Source organism: Hyaena hyaena, unplaced genomic scaffold (genome assembly GCF_003009895.1).
Source record: "Hyaena hyaena isolate Hyena2069 unplaced genomic scaffold, ASM300989v1 scaffold_321, whole genome shotgun sequence".
In the NCBI taxonomy this organism is placed as follows: Eukaryota; Metazoa; Chordata; class Mammalia; order Carnivora; family Hyaenidae; genus Hyaena; species Hyaena hyaena.
Window position 1 is genome coordinate 1,511,199 of NW_024080953.1, and position 14,476 is coordinate 1,525,674.

A 14,476-nucleotide genomic window follows, 5' to 3' on the forward strand; every position below is an offset into this window, starting at 1 on the left:
CAGCTCCATGTAGCGCAGAACCACACAATTGATGTGGTAGTCATCGCCACCAACAGCCCTCCTCGTACCCAGGAGCCCGTCCGTCAGCTTCCTGCCGTGTGCCTCGTCCCAGCAGAGTCCTGTCTGATGGCTGACTTGCTGACCTCCAATAAACCAATCCTCAATAAAGAGGAGGAAAATAACATTTATTTAGCCCCTGCTAGGTATGTAAGAGGCTGCCTTAAGGTCTTCCCATGTACTATCCCAGTATATCTTCATAGCAAGCTTTTGAGGTAGGTATTATTATCCCTATTTTAAAGGTGAGGAAATTGGTCCCAGCCCTACTGCTCTCTGACGCCAAGCCCATTATTCCACTTCTCTCAGCCCCTGGTTCTCTTCTCCATCTCCAGGGCCTGCTGCTGCTATATGGTGCCTACCTGGCTGGCCTGACTGACCACGTCAGCTCTCCTCCTGTGAATCAGTCTTTAACCATCATGGTTGGGGTCAACCTCGTAGTTGTGGCCGCTGGGCTTCTGTTTGTGGTCACCAGATACTTGCACTCCTGGCCCAACCTGGTCTTTGGACTGACATCTGGAGGTATCTTTGTTTGCACGACCACAATCAACTGCTTCATCTTCATTCCCCAGGTATGCTCTAAGGAGAATGTGGCAGGCCAGTCCTTGTTGTCATTCCAGAGGCTTCTCTGGGCATGATAAAATGCTCACTTTGTTTTTCCACTGAGACTTTTGGTTACCATTTCTTGGAGAGTCAGAAGTTCCCAGTGAGCTGGCTCTCTCTGTCCTTCCCTCCTAGCTCCCCTGAAGGGGACAGCTCTGCTCCCGGCCAGCAAGTAGGGCAGGCCCAAGGGGCTGGCAGTCACAGCAGCATGTGTCCACCCCTGGCAGGCTGCCTCACAGACCTGCCTTTCCACGTACCCTCCAGTCAACCTCACTCATCCCCAGTCCCCTCTTCACTTTGACGACGTCATTTCTTTCACTAGCCCGGGAATGACCTTTCTTTCCTATTTGAGATTGCAGATTCACAGAGGAAAAACTCACTTGGGTATTTAAGCAATTTAAAATGTTTTTTCTTTCCTTTTATTAGAAGAAAATATGGGACATTTCTTTTTACAATAAGGAGAAATAAAAACTGAATAAAAATGTGTTTCATAGTATGGGGATTAAGAAAAAAACATCAAATGAGGGAGAGAGATAGAAGCAGAAATATCCAGATGGCAAAGAGAAAGAAAGAGAGTCAAGGGGAAAGGAAAAGGAATCCATAGACTCTGAAAGTGATGTTAAATTATTCATGTTATGCCCTAGGGTACCACTGAGCCACATATATCTGAGTTAATGAACTTGGCATTAGGCACCTGTCCTGTTTCCCTTCTAGATCTCTTTTCCTTCCCCCGAGGCCTCCCTCATCCCACTACTCCCTTTAGACCCTATCTTGATTCCCTTTGCAGCTTGAAGTTGACTATGAATGACAACTTGAGGGAGGCAACTAACTGATAATTACAGGGTTGGCTGAGGGAGAGTTACGACAGCACTTTGGGGCATGATGGTGTGACACAGGCATAGGCCTTTCCTCTTCTTCCCTTTCATAAATTCTCATTAAAATATTCTGCAGAATAAACAAATGTGGAAAATCTGCAGCAGCAGCACTAAAAACCAAGGACGGGTACTGTATCTATACTAGAAACCAGAAGAATTTTTGCTGAATCTATGTTATAAGAACTAGATTGAAGGAAACCATGAGAGCTCTGACTTATTTGTCTAGGATTTGGCAGAAAAGGGCTATGAAACACAAGGGCTGTTCCTCTCTGGGAGACGGGGAAAGGAGAATGGGCAAGTGTCTTTTGTGTAGCCCACCCGTTAGGCTCTGTGGCCAGTGGTGATTGGTAACCCATCCATCCATTGCTAACTCCTTTCTGCCTTGCTCTTCTCCATTATGTAGGCTGAAAGAGCTCAACACTTGCTTTGCCAACCCCTCTTATAGCTAGTGGTACCCATGTGATACCATTTTGAACACTAAAGGTTTGCTGGAAAGCTTTTGAGAAAGCTTTTCTTCCCTAATTTCTTCCTACCTTTAATGTTTATGATGTCTGGAGCTATGGCAGCCATCTTGTGACCATGAGTGAAAAGCAAAGAGAATTATATACTGTACTAGAAAACTATAGCTCTTCTCATGTAAGACTATAAATTTAGGAGGAAAGGACCTATAAACATATTCTGCAGTTCATAAGAACAGGACCACACACTTCTGGAGATTTGGAGAAGCTGTCATCCTCTGAAGTAAAATAGTTTTTAGAAGAGCTCTGATCTGTCTCAGCAACAGGATTCAAAGGATACAGCCTCTTTTAAACTAAAGTGAACCATCATGAAAAGGACATAATCTTAGATCATGAAATACCGAATAAGGATGAAAAATATTCTGTTAAACTTAAGATCCCAATAAAAGCATTGAATAGACAGCTGGATATGGCAAAATATTGAAATACTAAATTAAGGAAACAGAAAACAAGGAGACATTTAAAAATGAGAGACTAGTTAAGAAAATATGGAGAACAGATCTAGGATACAATTTAGAGCTAATAAGAATCTCTGAAAGACAACAAGATTAATTAGGGGCAGAAGTAATCATCAAGAACTATCAGAGGAGGGTCTTTCTGATCTAAACAAGACCTCTATCTGAAAATTGAGTGAATCTGCAACCTCCATAATATGGCCCTACTTGTATCTTCCCTCTCCACGCTCACCTCTGTCCCTTTGGAAGCCTAAGCCTTGGATGCAAGACTGCCACTCTCCTTGGTGTTTGAAGCCTCAGTGGTAATATTTAGGTAACTCCCATCTACACACAGACATAAACATTCAGGATAAAGTTCAGTTTGGAATCTAACTTCTAGGTCTAACCTTAGCAACAAGCACTTGGTTTGCTGAAGTGGGAGTGGAAATTGAATTATTAGGGGGTATAGGAACTGGGTGGAGAGGCAGCGTCTATCTTTTTCTTTCTGTCTCAATCCCCCTTTTCCTCCTAGCTCTCTTGAGCTCCCATTCTCTTACTCTGTCTTTCCTCTTCTATTTTCTGTCTCAGGCGTTTTCTCCTCTTGAGCTGACTATGACCAGAAAAATGTATTTTATAATTTCCTGTATTTTAGGTTTAGGGGGTAGATTCTTTTTGAAAATATAAAAGTAACTGAGGCTTGTCAGCTTTTTGTGTGCCTCTGAATTGATTTTCCCCTCTGGCTCAGTGGCCTTTGGTAGAAGAAAGATTCTCCCTGTGAGACCTGTACTGTGTATTCCTGGGAAAATAGGACAGCTGAACAAATTTGGAAAGGTTTGTGAGGAGAGCTATATGGGGAGGGGAGGCAGGAAGGAGGTAGACTGCCTTCTTGCAGCTAAGTCTTCAGACTGGACTGATGGGAGGGGCTTATGAAAGCGAAGACACAGATACCCCAAGGGAAGCTAGGTGGCGCGAGAGAGCTGAGTGAAATGGCTGACTTTACTGAAGAGACCAGTGGACCAAGTAGCACTCTACACAGGCCTTCAGGAAATGCCTAAGTGTTTATGCCAAGCACTGAGGTCATCACCAGCAATGAGCCAGCCTGTACTTTTGTGACCTGAACATGACCCGTCCTTATACACATCTCCCCCTCCATCCCTCTAGCTCTGAGAGGAAAGTGGCTCCTGAGATAGGACATTGTTTTTTCATCTGAATCCCTGAAGTGTTTCATCTGCGCTTGCATGAAGGTATTCAGGAATTTCTATACTGCCTTATCGTTATCTGTATACATCCCAGGGCTCCTACTAGATGGATGAACTTTGTAAAAGAAAGCTTCCTTCATCTACTCATTACATGTAGGAAACATGTAGCTAAACACATGGGCTCACCTCAGAGTCTAGTAGGGAGCCAATGTGAAAGGAATTATAATACATGTGTTAGGTGTTTGAGGGAGGCATGTTATATAATGCTGGGGAAGGGGTGCCTCAGTCTTTCTGGGAACTCAGTGACACCTTCTCAGAAAATGAGGGTATTTGGGGTCAGTCTTAAAGGAGTCTTCCCCTGAGCAGACAGGGGAAGGGCAGTGGGTGGCATTTTAGAGGGGGAACATCCTGCCTGGGGGCAGACGAATGTGAGAGAGAACAGGGTATGTTTGGAGCGCCATAATACTTTGCACTTTTTTTTTTTTTTTAAAGAAATGTGTGTTCAGTTTTGAGAGAGAGAGAATGAGCAAGGGAGGGGCAGAGAGAGAGGGAGACAGAGGCTCTGAAGCAGGCTCTGTGCTGACGGTAGTGAGCCCGATGCAGGGCTAAAACTCACGAACCACGAGATCATGTCCTGAGACGAAGTCAGACAGTCAACCGAGTGAGCCACCCAGGTGCCCCTGTACTTTGCACTTTTTGAAGCACAAACTGAAACAAAGGGAGCGTGGCAGGAGGTGAGAGGCACATGGGATGAGCTTATGAAGGCCTTGGATGGCCTATTAGAAATTGAGAGTTAATCCCACTGTTTTAGTTTCCTATTGCTGCTCTAACCAATTACTACAAATCTAATAGCTTAAAACAATACAGAGTTATTATCTTAATAACCCTGGAGATTAGAAATCCAAAACCGGTGATATATGACTAAAATCAAGATGTCAATAGGTGTGTATTCCTTCAGGAAGGTCTAGGGAAGAATCTGTTTCCATGCCTTTTCCAACTTCTAGAGGCTGCCTTCATTCTTTGACTCATGGCTTCTTCTTCCAACTTCAGAGCCAGCAGTGTGGTATCTTCAAATCTCTCTGACCTCTGATTCTATGGTCACATCTCTTAGTCAGACTCTCCTAGTCTTAAAGGGACTCTGGTGATTATATTGGCCTTGCCCAGGTAATCCAGAATAATCTCCCCTTTTCAAAATCCTTAACTCAATCACATTTACAAAATCCCTTTTACCATGTACAGTAACATATTCACACATTCCACAGATTAGGAGGGGAACATCTTTGGGGAAGCATTATTCAGCCTACCACACCCACATAGCCCAGAGGCTGAGAAAACAAGAAAATGCTTGTCCTACTAGAGGATGTGCCATGGAGAGGTCCTGAAATTGTGACCTGAGGGCTATTTATAGCCATATTCCAGAAATCCAGAAGTGTCAAGTCCCAAGACCAGGATCTCCACAGAAGGGAGGAGGATTTAGTCGAGGGGCACCCTGGCTCCACCAGCCAGCTCAGTGTGAGATAGACCAAAGACCTGGGAGGTGCCCTTAACCAGTGTTGAGCAATTCTTCCAGCAGCCCTCCAGACAGGGGATGCTAGGGGACAGAAAGGAAAAGCTATACTTAGTTATACTGCTAGGGAAACAAGGGGGGCCCAAGAAGGGACAGAGATACTTGCAACACTGCTATGGTGAGTGCTGGGAGAATAACACTGGAGGTCATCTCCATCCAATGAAGACCATAGAGTGACCCTGAGGTGCCAGGCTCCAGTAGCTCCTGAGTATCAAAGTGAGCTGAGAGCACCCTGGGGAAGGGGACTTGGAGAAGGGCATCTAAGGGGAGAGTCCTAGCCTGACCTACCACACAGACCCCTGACACCATGAAGGACTTATGCTAAATCAACAGAGAACCCAAGAAGTCTTGGGTGAGAATGTATTGTAGTTGATGGTAGGATTTAAAATCCTAACAGCTTTACCAAATCTGGGTTACGCTCCGTAGGCAGAATGCAATAAATGTCTCATGACTAAGTAAATAAATTCCAGGACCCCTGTGAAGCTACCCACAGACGTCTCAGCATCATTTCTAGAACCAGGGTACCAGAGTGCCCAGCATACATCACCAGAACTCTTCATTAGGAGAATTCCTTAAGGGAGAAAGAGAAGTGTTGAGTGCTGTGGCCTCCCTGGCCTTCCCATAACTGACATTTGTCACATGGCAACAGTGTCCCAAAGGCCCTAGACAATGCCCCTGTTTGTGAATGTTCTCTATTCCCTTCCATCCCTATTAAATTAAACCAGCCCAGGCTTCCACAGATTGTTTCTCAAAATCAGTTTCTCCCGAAAAAACTTTCCCTAGAACCCCCACAGTTAACAGTCTCTGTCTTCATCAGCTGTGTTGAGGACATGCGGTATGTGGTACCCTGCTTATGGCTGTGCCTGTGCTGCTAACTAGCTGGAGGGCCTTGAAAGGTCATAGTCCTTCTGAGTCTTTCCTCATTTGTCAAGTAAAAAGGACAGTCAGATCTCCGACCTAATGTTCTATCATTTCTACTGATTTTTATTGACATTTGTGGTTTTCTGTCTGTCTGAGACATGATTATTGATTTGGGTTAGAAGTCCTCTGACAGGAGCAGTGAGCACACCATTATTACTCCACAAATGAGAATAATTAAGAACAGCTACTTACCACCAAAAGCAGTTTCATTTGAAACATAAAATGTTTAGATTGCTTAACCCTATTAGAGCTCCTAAATTCTGGCGGGAGAATATGGCTCTAAAGCATACTTTAACTCTAGTCTGCCTTGACCAGTCCACCAATGGGCAGGTAGATGGGTCAAGCTGAGATTATTCAATTTTATCTACTTGTCAGCTTCTTACTTTGGCATTTTTTAAACCAATAGTAAGTAACCTTAACATTCTCTATACTTTCATTACTGTTTAGGAACTCTCTGGGATAAAGTACCTTTTGAGGAGAAAATAGTTTACACATATGTGCATATCTGTGACACTGTCATTCCTTGCTGTTTTTGAAAAAGGGTGAGATAATGTGTTTCTGGGAGTGTAATTAAATAAATAACATGTGTTCTTTTATCTAACAGCTGAAGCAGTGGAAGGCATTTGAAGAGGAAAACCAAACAATCAGACGCATGGCCAAATATTTCAGCACTCCCAGCAAAAGCTTCCATACCCAGTATGGTGAGGAGCAGAACTGCCATGCTAGAGGAGAGAAAAATTCCATGGACAGACTCCTCACAGAAGTAAGCTAAACCCCTACCTGGTGGATTCTCTGTCAGGAAGAACTCCAATCTTGCAGTGGTGGGCCCCAGAGGTCTCATTGCTAGCATTCTTTCTTGGCCCTCCATTCCCCTGCTGCCTAGCCACGTCTGCTTCCCTCAGGCCCAGGCAAAAACCCCAGCATTTCCCCAGGGACCCTCTCATTGCAGAAGCTCAGCTCAACCACTGCATTCATTCATCAGCCCAGAGTGTGCCAGGCATTGTGCAAAGTGCCAATGAACAAAACAAGTACAGTCCCTGCCCTCACGGAGCTCACAGTCTACTGGAGGAAATGAATGTTGATCAAGTAAATGTCTAATTATAAATTGTTATAACAATTATGAAGGAAGAAAAAAGTGGTAAGACAGAATAATGGGTAGTGAGGGTAAGGGAACCTAATTTAAAATGGTCAGAAAAGACTCTCTGAGCTGAGAGCTGAAGGTTAAGTACAGATGCAGGGAAAAGCATACCAAGCAGAGAGAGCAGTGTCGTAAAGGCCATGAGTCATAGTGGATCCTTGCTTCTTCTGTATGACACATTCTCTCTTAGAGTAGTGCCCTCATTCCCAACATCTCACAAGGCCCATTACTGTCCTTTCCAGGTTTAAACTAGAGATTGCCATCATTCTACCAATCCAGAAAGTCGAGAAGTGTCTAAAGATGGGGTACAGGGTTTATTTATTCATTTACTCAAGATTTTATTCTTAAGTAATCTCTACACCCAATGTGGGGCTTGAACACATTGATCACAACCGTGAGATCAAAAGTTGAAGGGATAGAGCGCTTAAAGGGGACTCTGAATATCATAGTAGCACTCAGGGAGGACTGGGCAACCCCAAGCCCTTTTTTCTTCTGTTCTTGAGCCAGGCCTGGCGCCTCTCCCAGAATCGGGCAGTGTGATGTGTGCTTGAAGAAAGCACCTGGAAAAGCTTGAGGCTGCACCGCCTCAGAAAGGAGACATGGAACCCAGAGGAATTAGTTTTTCACACTAATGAAATTATATTTCATATTATTTTCAGTACAGAACGTACCTGAGTAGGTGCTGTGTGGGAAATGACACTTGTAACTGGACTGATACCTGGGTTTCAGCTATCCTGGCAGTGAGGATGCTGTGATGGGGCCCCAAGAAACACAACCAGGGAAGGGATTAACCTCCTCCGGCACCTACTGCCTGTGCTCCTCTGTTTCCTCCCTCCACACTCTTGGTTTGGAGCTTTTTAATCCATCAGAGTAATACATCTCCATATTTTTACTATTTATGAAGCATTCAGGACCTTATTTCAGAGCCAGATTTCTTCCTACCTGGCAAGGGAATAAGTAGCATTGCCTTTGATACTCTGCAAAGTCTTCAAAGAAACATTTTTTTTTCCAGCTAAACAGAAGGCTAGAAACTTGGCGAGAACAGCCAGGATGGTTTTTATTCACAATCAGCTAACGTTGGAACAGCCAAGTGGCCTGACTCTTTAGCCTTATGGTAATTTGTGACGTGATTTTTGTATTTCTGCCATCCTACCCTGTTTCCCACGCAGTAACTGAATCTGCTCTTTCCAAAAAGATGTCTTGAGTCTGCGGTAGAAGGGCCCTAATGGGGAGCAGATGCAGAGGCAGTAAAATCCTGGCCTCTTCCCCTCAATGCCTTACACCTGGAACATCTTTCCCAGAACAGGCCTGAGAACAAGCATCTTGTTCTGGGACCCTTTCCCAGGCTCAGAGAGCTGCTAGTATCTGAATCTCCAGTTTCAGCACTCCATATGTGCACAGACCCCAACTCCAGCTCCTCAGTTGCAGGCCCCTCTTACGCAGTCCCCTCTGTCACCTCGTGTCCTCCTCTTTCCCATGATCTTCTCACTCTTGCCCCCCTTGACTGTATGGCCAGAGGTCCCCCAGAGGCTGTTTGTGCAGCATGCATTACTGACTTGCCAGGCTATGGGAAGACCAGCAGACAGAACCTTTCCAGAGACTGAAGGACCTCCCTTCTACACTCTGCAGCGGAGGAAATTCACCTACCAGTTTACTTCCTTGAACCATAGAAACAAGAGTGTGACTCCATTTCTCTTTATGGCCTGCACCTTATGGAACACACCTGCGGATGTTTTGCTTCCCCAGATATGCCAAAAACAATAATTAATAAGCTCATTTAAATGTAGCTGCTGTGGTAGGTCAGATTTTGGTCTCACAATGGCAGTGCCTCACACCACGCCTTTAATTAGTATGCAGCCACGGAGAAGACAGAGCCCCACTTCCTTTTCTGGAACAAGGGAAATTTACTGTTTAGGCTGATGTTTCTAAATCTGTCACCAGCCAGCTTCAGATGTTTGGTTTGCTGGGAGAAAAGTATTCTTCCCAACTCAATGTTTACCCTGTTTTTCTACACTCAAAGGAATTTGTGGATAAGACACAAAAAGCACTCAAGAGTTTACTTGCTGGGGTAGTTGTCATCAGCTGGTGGCTTCCCCCTACCTGTGGGGGAGTAGAGGCCTCCTGAAGGTAGTATGAGAATATGCCCAATGGGCTTCAGGGGGAGGGTCAGGTGAGGATCTGAAAGAGGGTTGGGGGTCCCTCCTGTGCAGCCAGCTTAGTCATGCCTATGAGATCCTCAGAGAGATATCTGGCACCCATTTATCATGAAGAGGCCGAATGAATGTCGTCTTGTTACTCATCTACTCCGCTCCTGGTGAGTCCCTGAGTCATCTACTTCCCCGGCTACGCCCCTGCGTTACCACTCTGCAGGTGAGCACAGGGAGGATGGGGAGGCAGGTGCTCAGCTGTGAATCCTTTCCGCTTATTCACTAGTTACTCACTGGCCCTGGACTCTCCCCAGATGATAAAAGAAGTAAGCTAAACCAGGATGAAACTGGAGTACCAATATTTGGAAAATCACCCTCCTGCATATAAATAGGGAACAGGAGATCTGCTCGGAGCTGTTGCCAGAGGGCTCTTGCTGGACTCGTTTACTTAACTTGCTGCTCCTTTAAAGGGTCACTTCTGGGCAACTCTCTCATATCAACTTGAAAAACAAAACCCACCAGTTCAGTCCATAGGCAACTTGTTTCAGGGAGCCTAAAGAAAGTAAGCATTCACCTGTTTCTAGGGTGTGGTAAATGGGCGTCCAGATGCCCACCCTCAGCTTCTTAAGAGGATGGCAACAAAGAGACAGCATTTTGGTATTTGGACAAATACTTCTTAGAACGCAATGTTTGTGTTATTAACCCCTAAGCCCTTAGTCATCATCTGCCCCATCAGCTCTCTACTACCTTTGAACATCAGACATTTCAGAAGGTACACATAGGTCTGAGCTGGACAGTCACCTGCTGTACCACCAGAGGATGCTCAGGGCACAGCCTCCACCACCCCTCCCTCCCACTTCACAGCCCACATGACCTAGCAGATAGAATGGGCATGGTTCTCCAGCTCTCACCTGCCAGCTCAACCAGGTACAGCCAGTTGATCAACTAACAGCCGTGCAGCAGGTAGGCCGCTCAGCAGCTGAACTGCTCCAGTCTGATTCATCTTCTGGGCTCCATCCTAGATCTACTAAATCAAGCTATCAAAGATTTAGTCCCAACTATTCTCTTTAAACAAAACGGAACAAATAAAACTCTTCTTTAATAATTCTGGTTCCTGAACTTCTTTAGGAGATACCGACAGCTGATGGTGCCACATGGTAGCTTTGGCTCCCACCCCCAAGGTCCAGCCAAGGGAGGTGATAACACCAACCTGAGATTCTTGGTGAACACACCCCAACCTCCAACTCTAGTCTTGTCTCTTTTGCACAGGATTCTCCACTCTTCTCTCTGTTCTTCCCATTTTCTAGTCCCCCTAAGCAAGAGGCAAAATACTTATTTCCTCATTCATTCATCCCTTGAGATATGCCTGAAATTTGTCTGTGTTTTGCAAAAGTGTGACAAACCTAGAGTTGGGCCATCTCAAACATTACTCAGACTGGCATCCTGCAGAGCGACTTGACCTCCTGAGTTCTGAGGAAAGGGGAGAGGGTGCTGTAGCAGCCAACAAAAAGCTAATGCTATGCCTCCTCCGAGCTCCCTTCTCACAGACGATGCCACCTTTTTGAGCACCATTTGTCAGTTATTGTGCTAAGCACTTCACTCACATCAACTCATTTCACCTCGTGGAGCTACTTCCTCAGAGCCTAGGCTCACCAGCCAATACACAGAGGAACTGGGATTTAAACCAAGGTTCTGATACCACTCTTTTGTCACCATGGAAAACTAAAAATCCTCAAAGGCTTCCTTTATTGATGGTTTTGCTTTTATTTTACAGAAAAATGCTATGATTGAAAGCCTGCAGGAACAAGTGAACAACGCCAAAGAGAAGCTAGTGAGGCTGATGTCAGCTGAATGCACCTTGGACCCCCCAGAGTGGGCTGTCCCTCCTGCCTCTTCCCACAGCCTGGCAGCTCAAGGGCCTTCAGAATGCCTCTCTGGCTCTCCGAATGATACCAGTGTGGCTGCCCAGGACTCCCAGAGCACCTCAGTGCCCTCCTCAAGTGTGCAAAGCCTGGAGGGAGCTGTGAAGGACACCAGCTCCTCCTCAGGAAAGAAGGAAAAAATCTCTAACTTCAAAGACCTTTCAGGTCATTTAAATTTGGGCTGCAGCCAGAAGCCACAGCCTGAGCAAAACCGAGGTGCAGAAAGAAGAGACGAGGAACCCATGAACCCCCGCCAGAGTCTCATACCAGGTGGAGAAGGCCCTGTTCCCCAGAGACAGGGGCAGCTGGAGAACTCAGAGGAGCCCCAAAAGCGGCTGTCAAGAGTCAATTCAGTGATCAGGGAGAAGCTTCAGGAAGTCCTGCAAGATCTGGGCCTGGACCCTGAGGCTCCCCTCCCCTCTTCCCCATCCTATACACAGCAGCCCTGGAAGAGCCCGCAGAAGATTCCCCTCTCCAGGGAGCTGGGCTTCAGCCCATACATGGTGAGGAGAAGGCGGGCAGCGCTGCGGGCTCGCTCACACTTTCCAGGCTCTATACCCTCATATGTGGGGCATCGGGCAAATAGGACTGTATCTGGGGCACACGATGGGCTAAGTGTGCAGAATAGGGACAGTTCCTGCCTGGATCCCCAAACTGCTGGTTCCAGGGCACCAAAACCCTTTTCCAGGAAGCCTTCACTATTCCCAGATCTTCAAGGCAAGCTGGGCACCCTGGAAGGCAGCAAACAAAGCCAGACAGAGCCCCAGGGTACCATGGGGAGCCAGGCAGCCTTTGCTCACCAGCCTTCTGGCTCTGACCACGCACAGGGTCCTGCCACCCCACACCTATTCAGAGCCTCACCAGATGTGGCTGAGCAGCGGCAGCTGGTGCCCCTAGGATTCCCAGGTTGTCCATCTATGTCGTCTCCGTGCAACTACCTTGACACTGAGTCCAGCAGTTCAGATGAGTTCTTCTGCCGTTGCCACCGGCCCTACTGTGAAATCTGCTTCCAGAGCTCCTCTGATTCCAGTGACAGTGGCTCATCAGACAGTGACCCTGACCCTGCTGGGGGGCTGGCTTCCTGGGAGAAGTTGCGGGCCCACTCAAAGCCTATTGTGAACTTCAAAGAGGACTTGAAACCCACACTGGTGTGAAAAGCAGCAGAGTGGGTCTGGATATAGAGGTCGGTCCAGGACAAGCCGTACCAAGGCCTATAGGAGAAAGGCCAGTTCTGGCCTTCTGGGAACAGACCAGTGCCTTGAACTGATCAAGCCTTTACCATGTTTCAGCTATGCTCACTTGAGCACTGTGTTACCTTGAGTACTTCTTGATCTATCAAAAGAGGGGGATTGCCTGTCTTGTTACTACCTCACAGCATTCCTATAAAAGACTCTAGTTCAGTGACTGTAAAAGGTCACTTTTGATAAAAGGTGCTAAGTGAACACAGAGGGTTTTCTGGCCTGGTCAGCCTGTATTCTACAAAACTCTTAATATATACCAGATGGATGACTATATGGACATACATGTGGAGAGATGGAAGGAAGATTTCTGCAGAACCAGAGTTGTAGACAGCGACCCATCAAACTGGCCTTCTGATGGACAGGCCTGCTATGAAGATAGGTCTCTTACATTCTTGGGTGCCCACTCTTGGCAAGGAATGGTTTTACTTCTGAAGTTTGTGAATATCACCACCCCTCATTTCCAGCTTCTGGCCTGCCTCAGCTCAGAGCCACCTTTACACCACTATTTGGTGTACAAGTCTTTCCACCATTATGGCACCTCCCCATCATTCCTGAGACTGGTCAGGTCTCCATGTGCCCATAGGTTACCCAGATCTCACTCCTGAGCTTGGATGACACCAGAGGCCCAGACCGTCTCCTGGTCCCTGTGGCCCTTCCCTTTGATTCTACCAGGGGTACAATTTTATACCGGGGATGAGGAACACACACTGACAGTTTCTGATAGGGTAGGAGGGGTCCTATTTGTCCAGGTGTTTTGGGGGCCATTGGGATTACATGACCACCAACAGCGACATAAACCTGGAAACAGAAGATGGGAAAATACAAAGGAAGAAATGGAGGAGAAGGCAGGAAAGAAAATAGGTTTTGAATATTTAACCTGAATCTGGCTTGGTCCTCAGCAATATAAAGTTTCAAGTAATTCCTTATGATAACCCTGTGAAGTAGGCGCTCTCGTTCCCATTTTACAGACGGGGAATTTGTGGCTTAGAGAACTGAGGTCACTTCCCCAGACATCACACTGCTAGAGAGTGGCTCGTGCAGGACTTGCCCACAGTTCATGGGACTCGAGGTTGGTAGATTTCCCTGAGGACGCAACTCTTCACTCATTCTCCTGGGAGTAGCCAGCAGGGCTCAGCAGGCCAGACAAAAAAGCAGGGTAGTGTAGGGAAGCAGAGAGATGTTCACCATGCAGTTCTAGATGACAAAACAGGGTTCCTGGCCTCAGGTAGCAGCCCTCCACCTCCTCACCGCCCCGCCCAAGGGGCCCACTCGCACCTCTAGGGGAGCCAGGGAGTTGGGTAAAGAGTGAGTGTCAGGAATTTAACTGCCACGGGAAAATGCGAATGTGTCCACTTTGCTTTAAGCTATTATTGTTTACAGGCTGTCTCCTGCCCCCACCCGCTATATGTCCATCTTTGTGTATACACATTTGTCTGTAGGAGTTCAGGCCTCATTAGAAAAGTTTGGAGCAGGGACATTTGGCTCCACATCTTTCCCAGAAGATTTATCCTGAATGCTCAGGGCTGCTGACACCTCGTGAATCTCCAGACACTGGATTGGGAAACCCTCCTGGTCGCACAGATTCCTCTAATGTTTACTTTTAAATACAAATGTCATAACTTATTCTGTGTGTGGGTTTGTAGCTTCCACTTATGCTGTTTGTATGCTGTCCAAGTGACCCCTTAATAAACGAGAAATGGCTCCCAAAGCAAGTCTCTAGAAATGGTAGCCCTGTGCTGCAGAGGAGAGGCCCAGAGAAGCCTCTGAACCACCAAGGCAGTGGACATGAAGCCGCCACCAGAGTTGCCACTCGCTCACCCCAGGTTCCAAGTAGATCTTCTGCCAAACGTGCATTTG

The 14,476-nt window shown here is 46.6% G+C and overlaps 1 protein-coding gene across 2 annotated transcripts in view; it reads left to right on the plus strand.

Moving 5' to 3' along the window:
- Positions 1-14,242, plus strand: part of GPR156 (G protein-coupled receptor 156) — a 106,956-nt gene extending 92,714 nt beyond the window's left edge. Inside the window, exons 8-10 of one of the 2 annotated variants that reach the window (XM_039248874.1) lie at positions 390-626; positions 6,776-6,934; positions 11,231-14,242. In XM_039248874.1, the coding sequence (XP_039104805.1) occupies positions 390-626; positions 6,776-6,934; positions 11,231-12,532 (1,698 nt within the window). In that variant the 3' untranslated portion in view covers positions 12,533-14,242. The remainder of the gene's footprint in view (positions 1-389; positions 627-6,775; positions 6,935-11,230) is intronic. The other variant, XM_039248875.1, reaches the window with a different exon arrangement.
- The last annotated feature ends 234 nt before the right edge of the window (positions 14,243-14,476 follow it).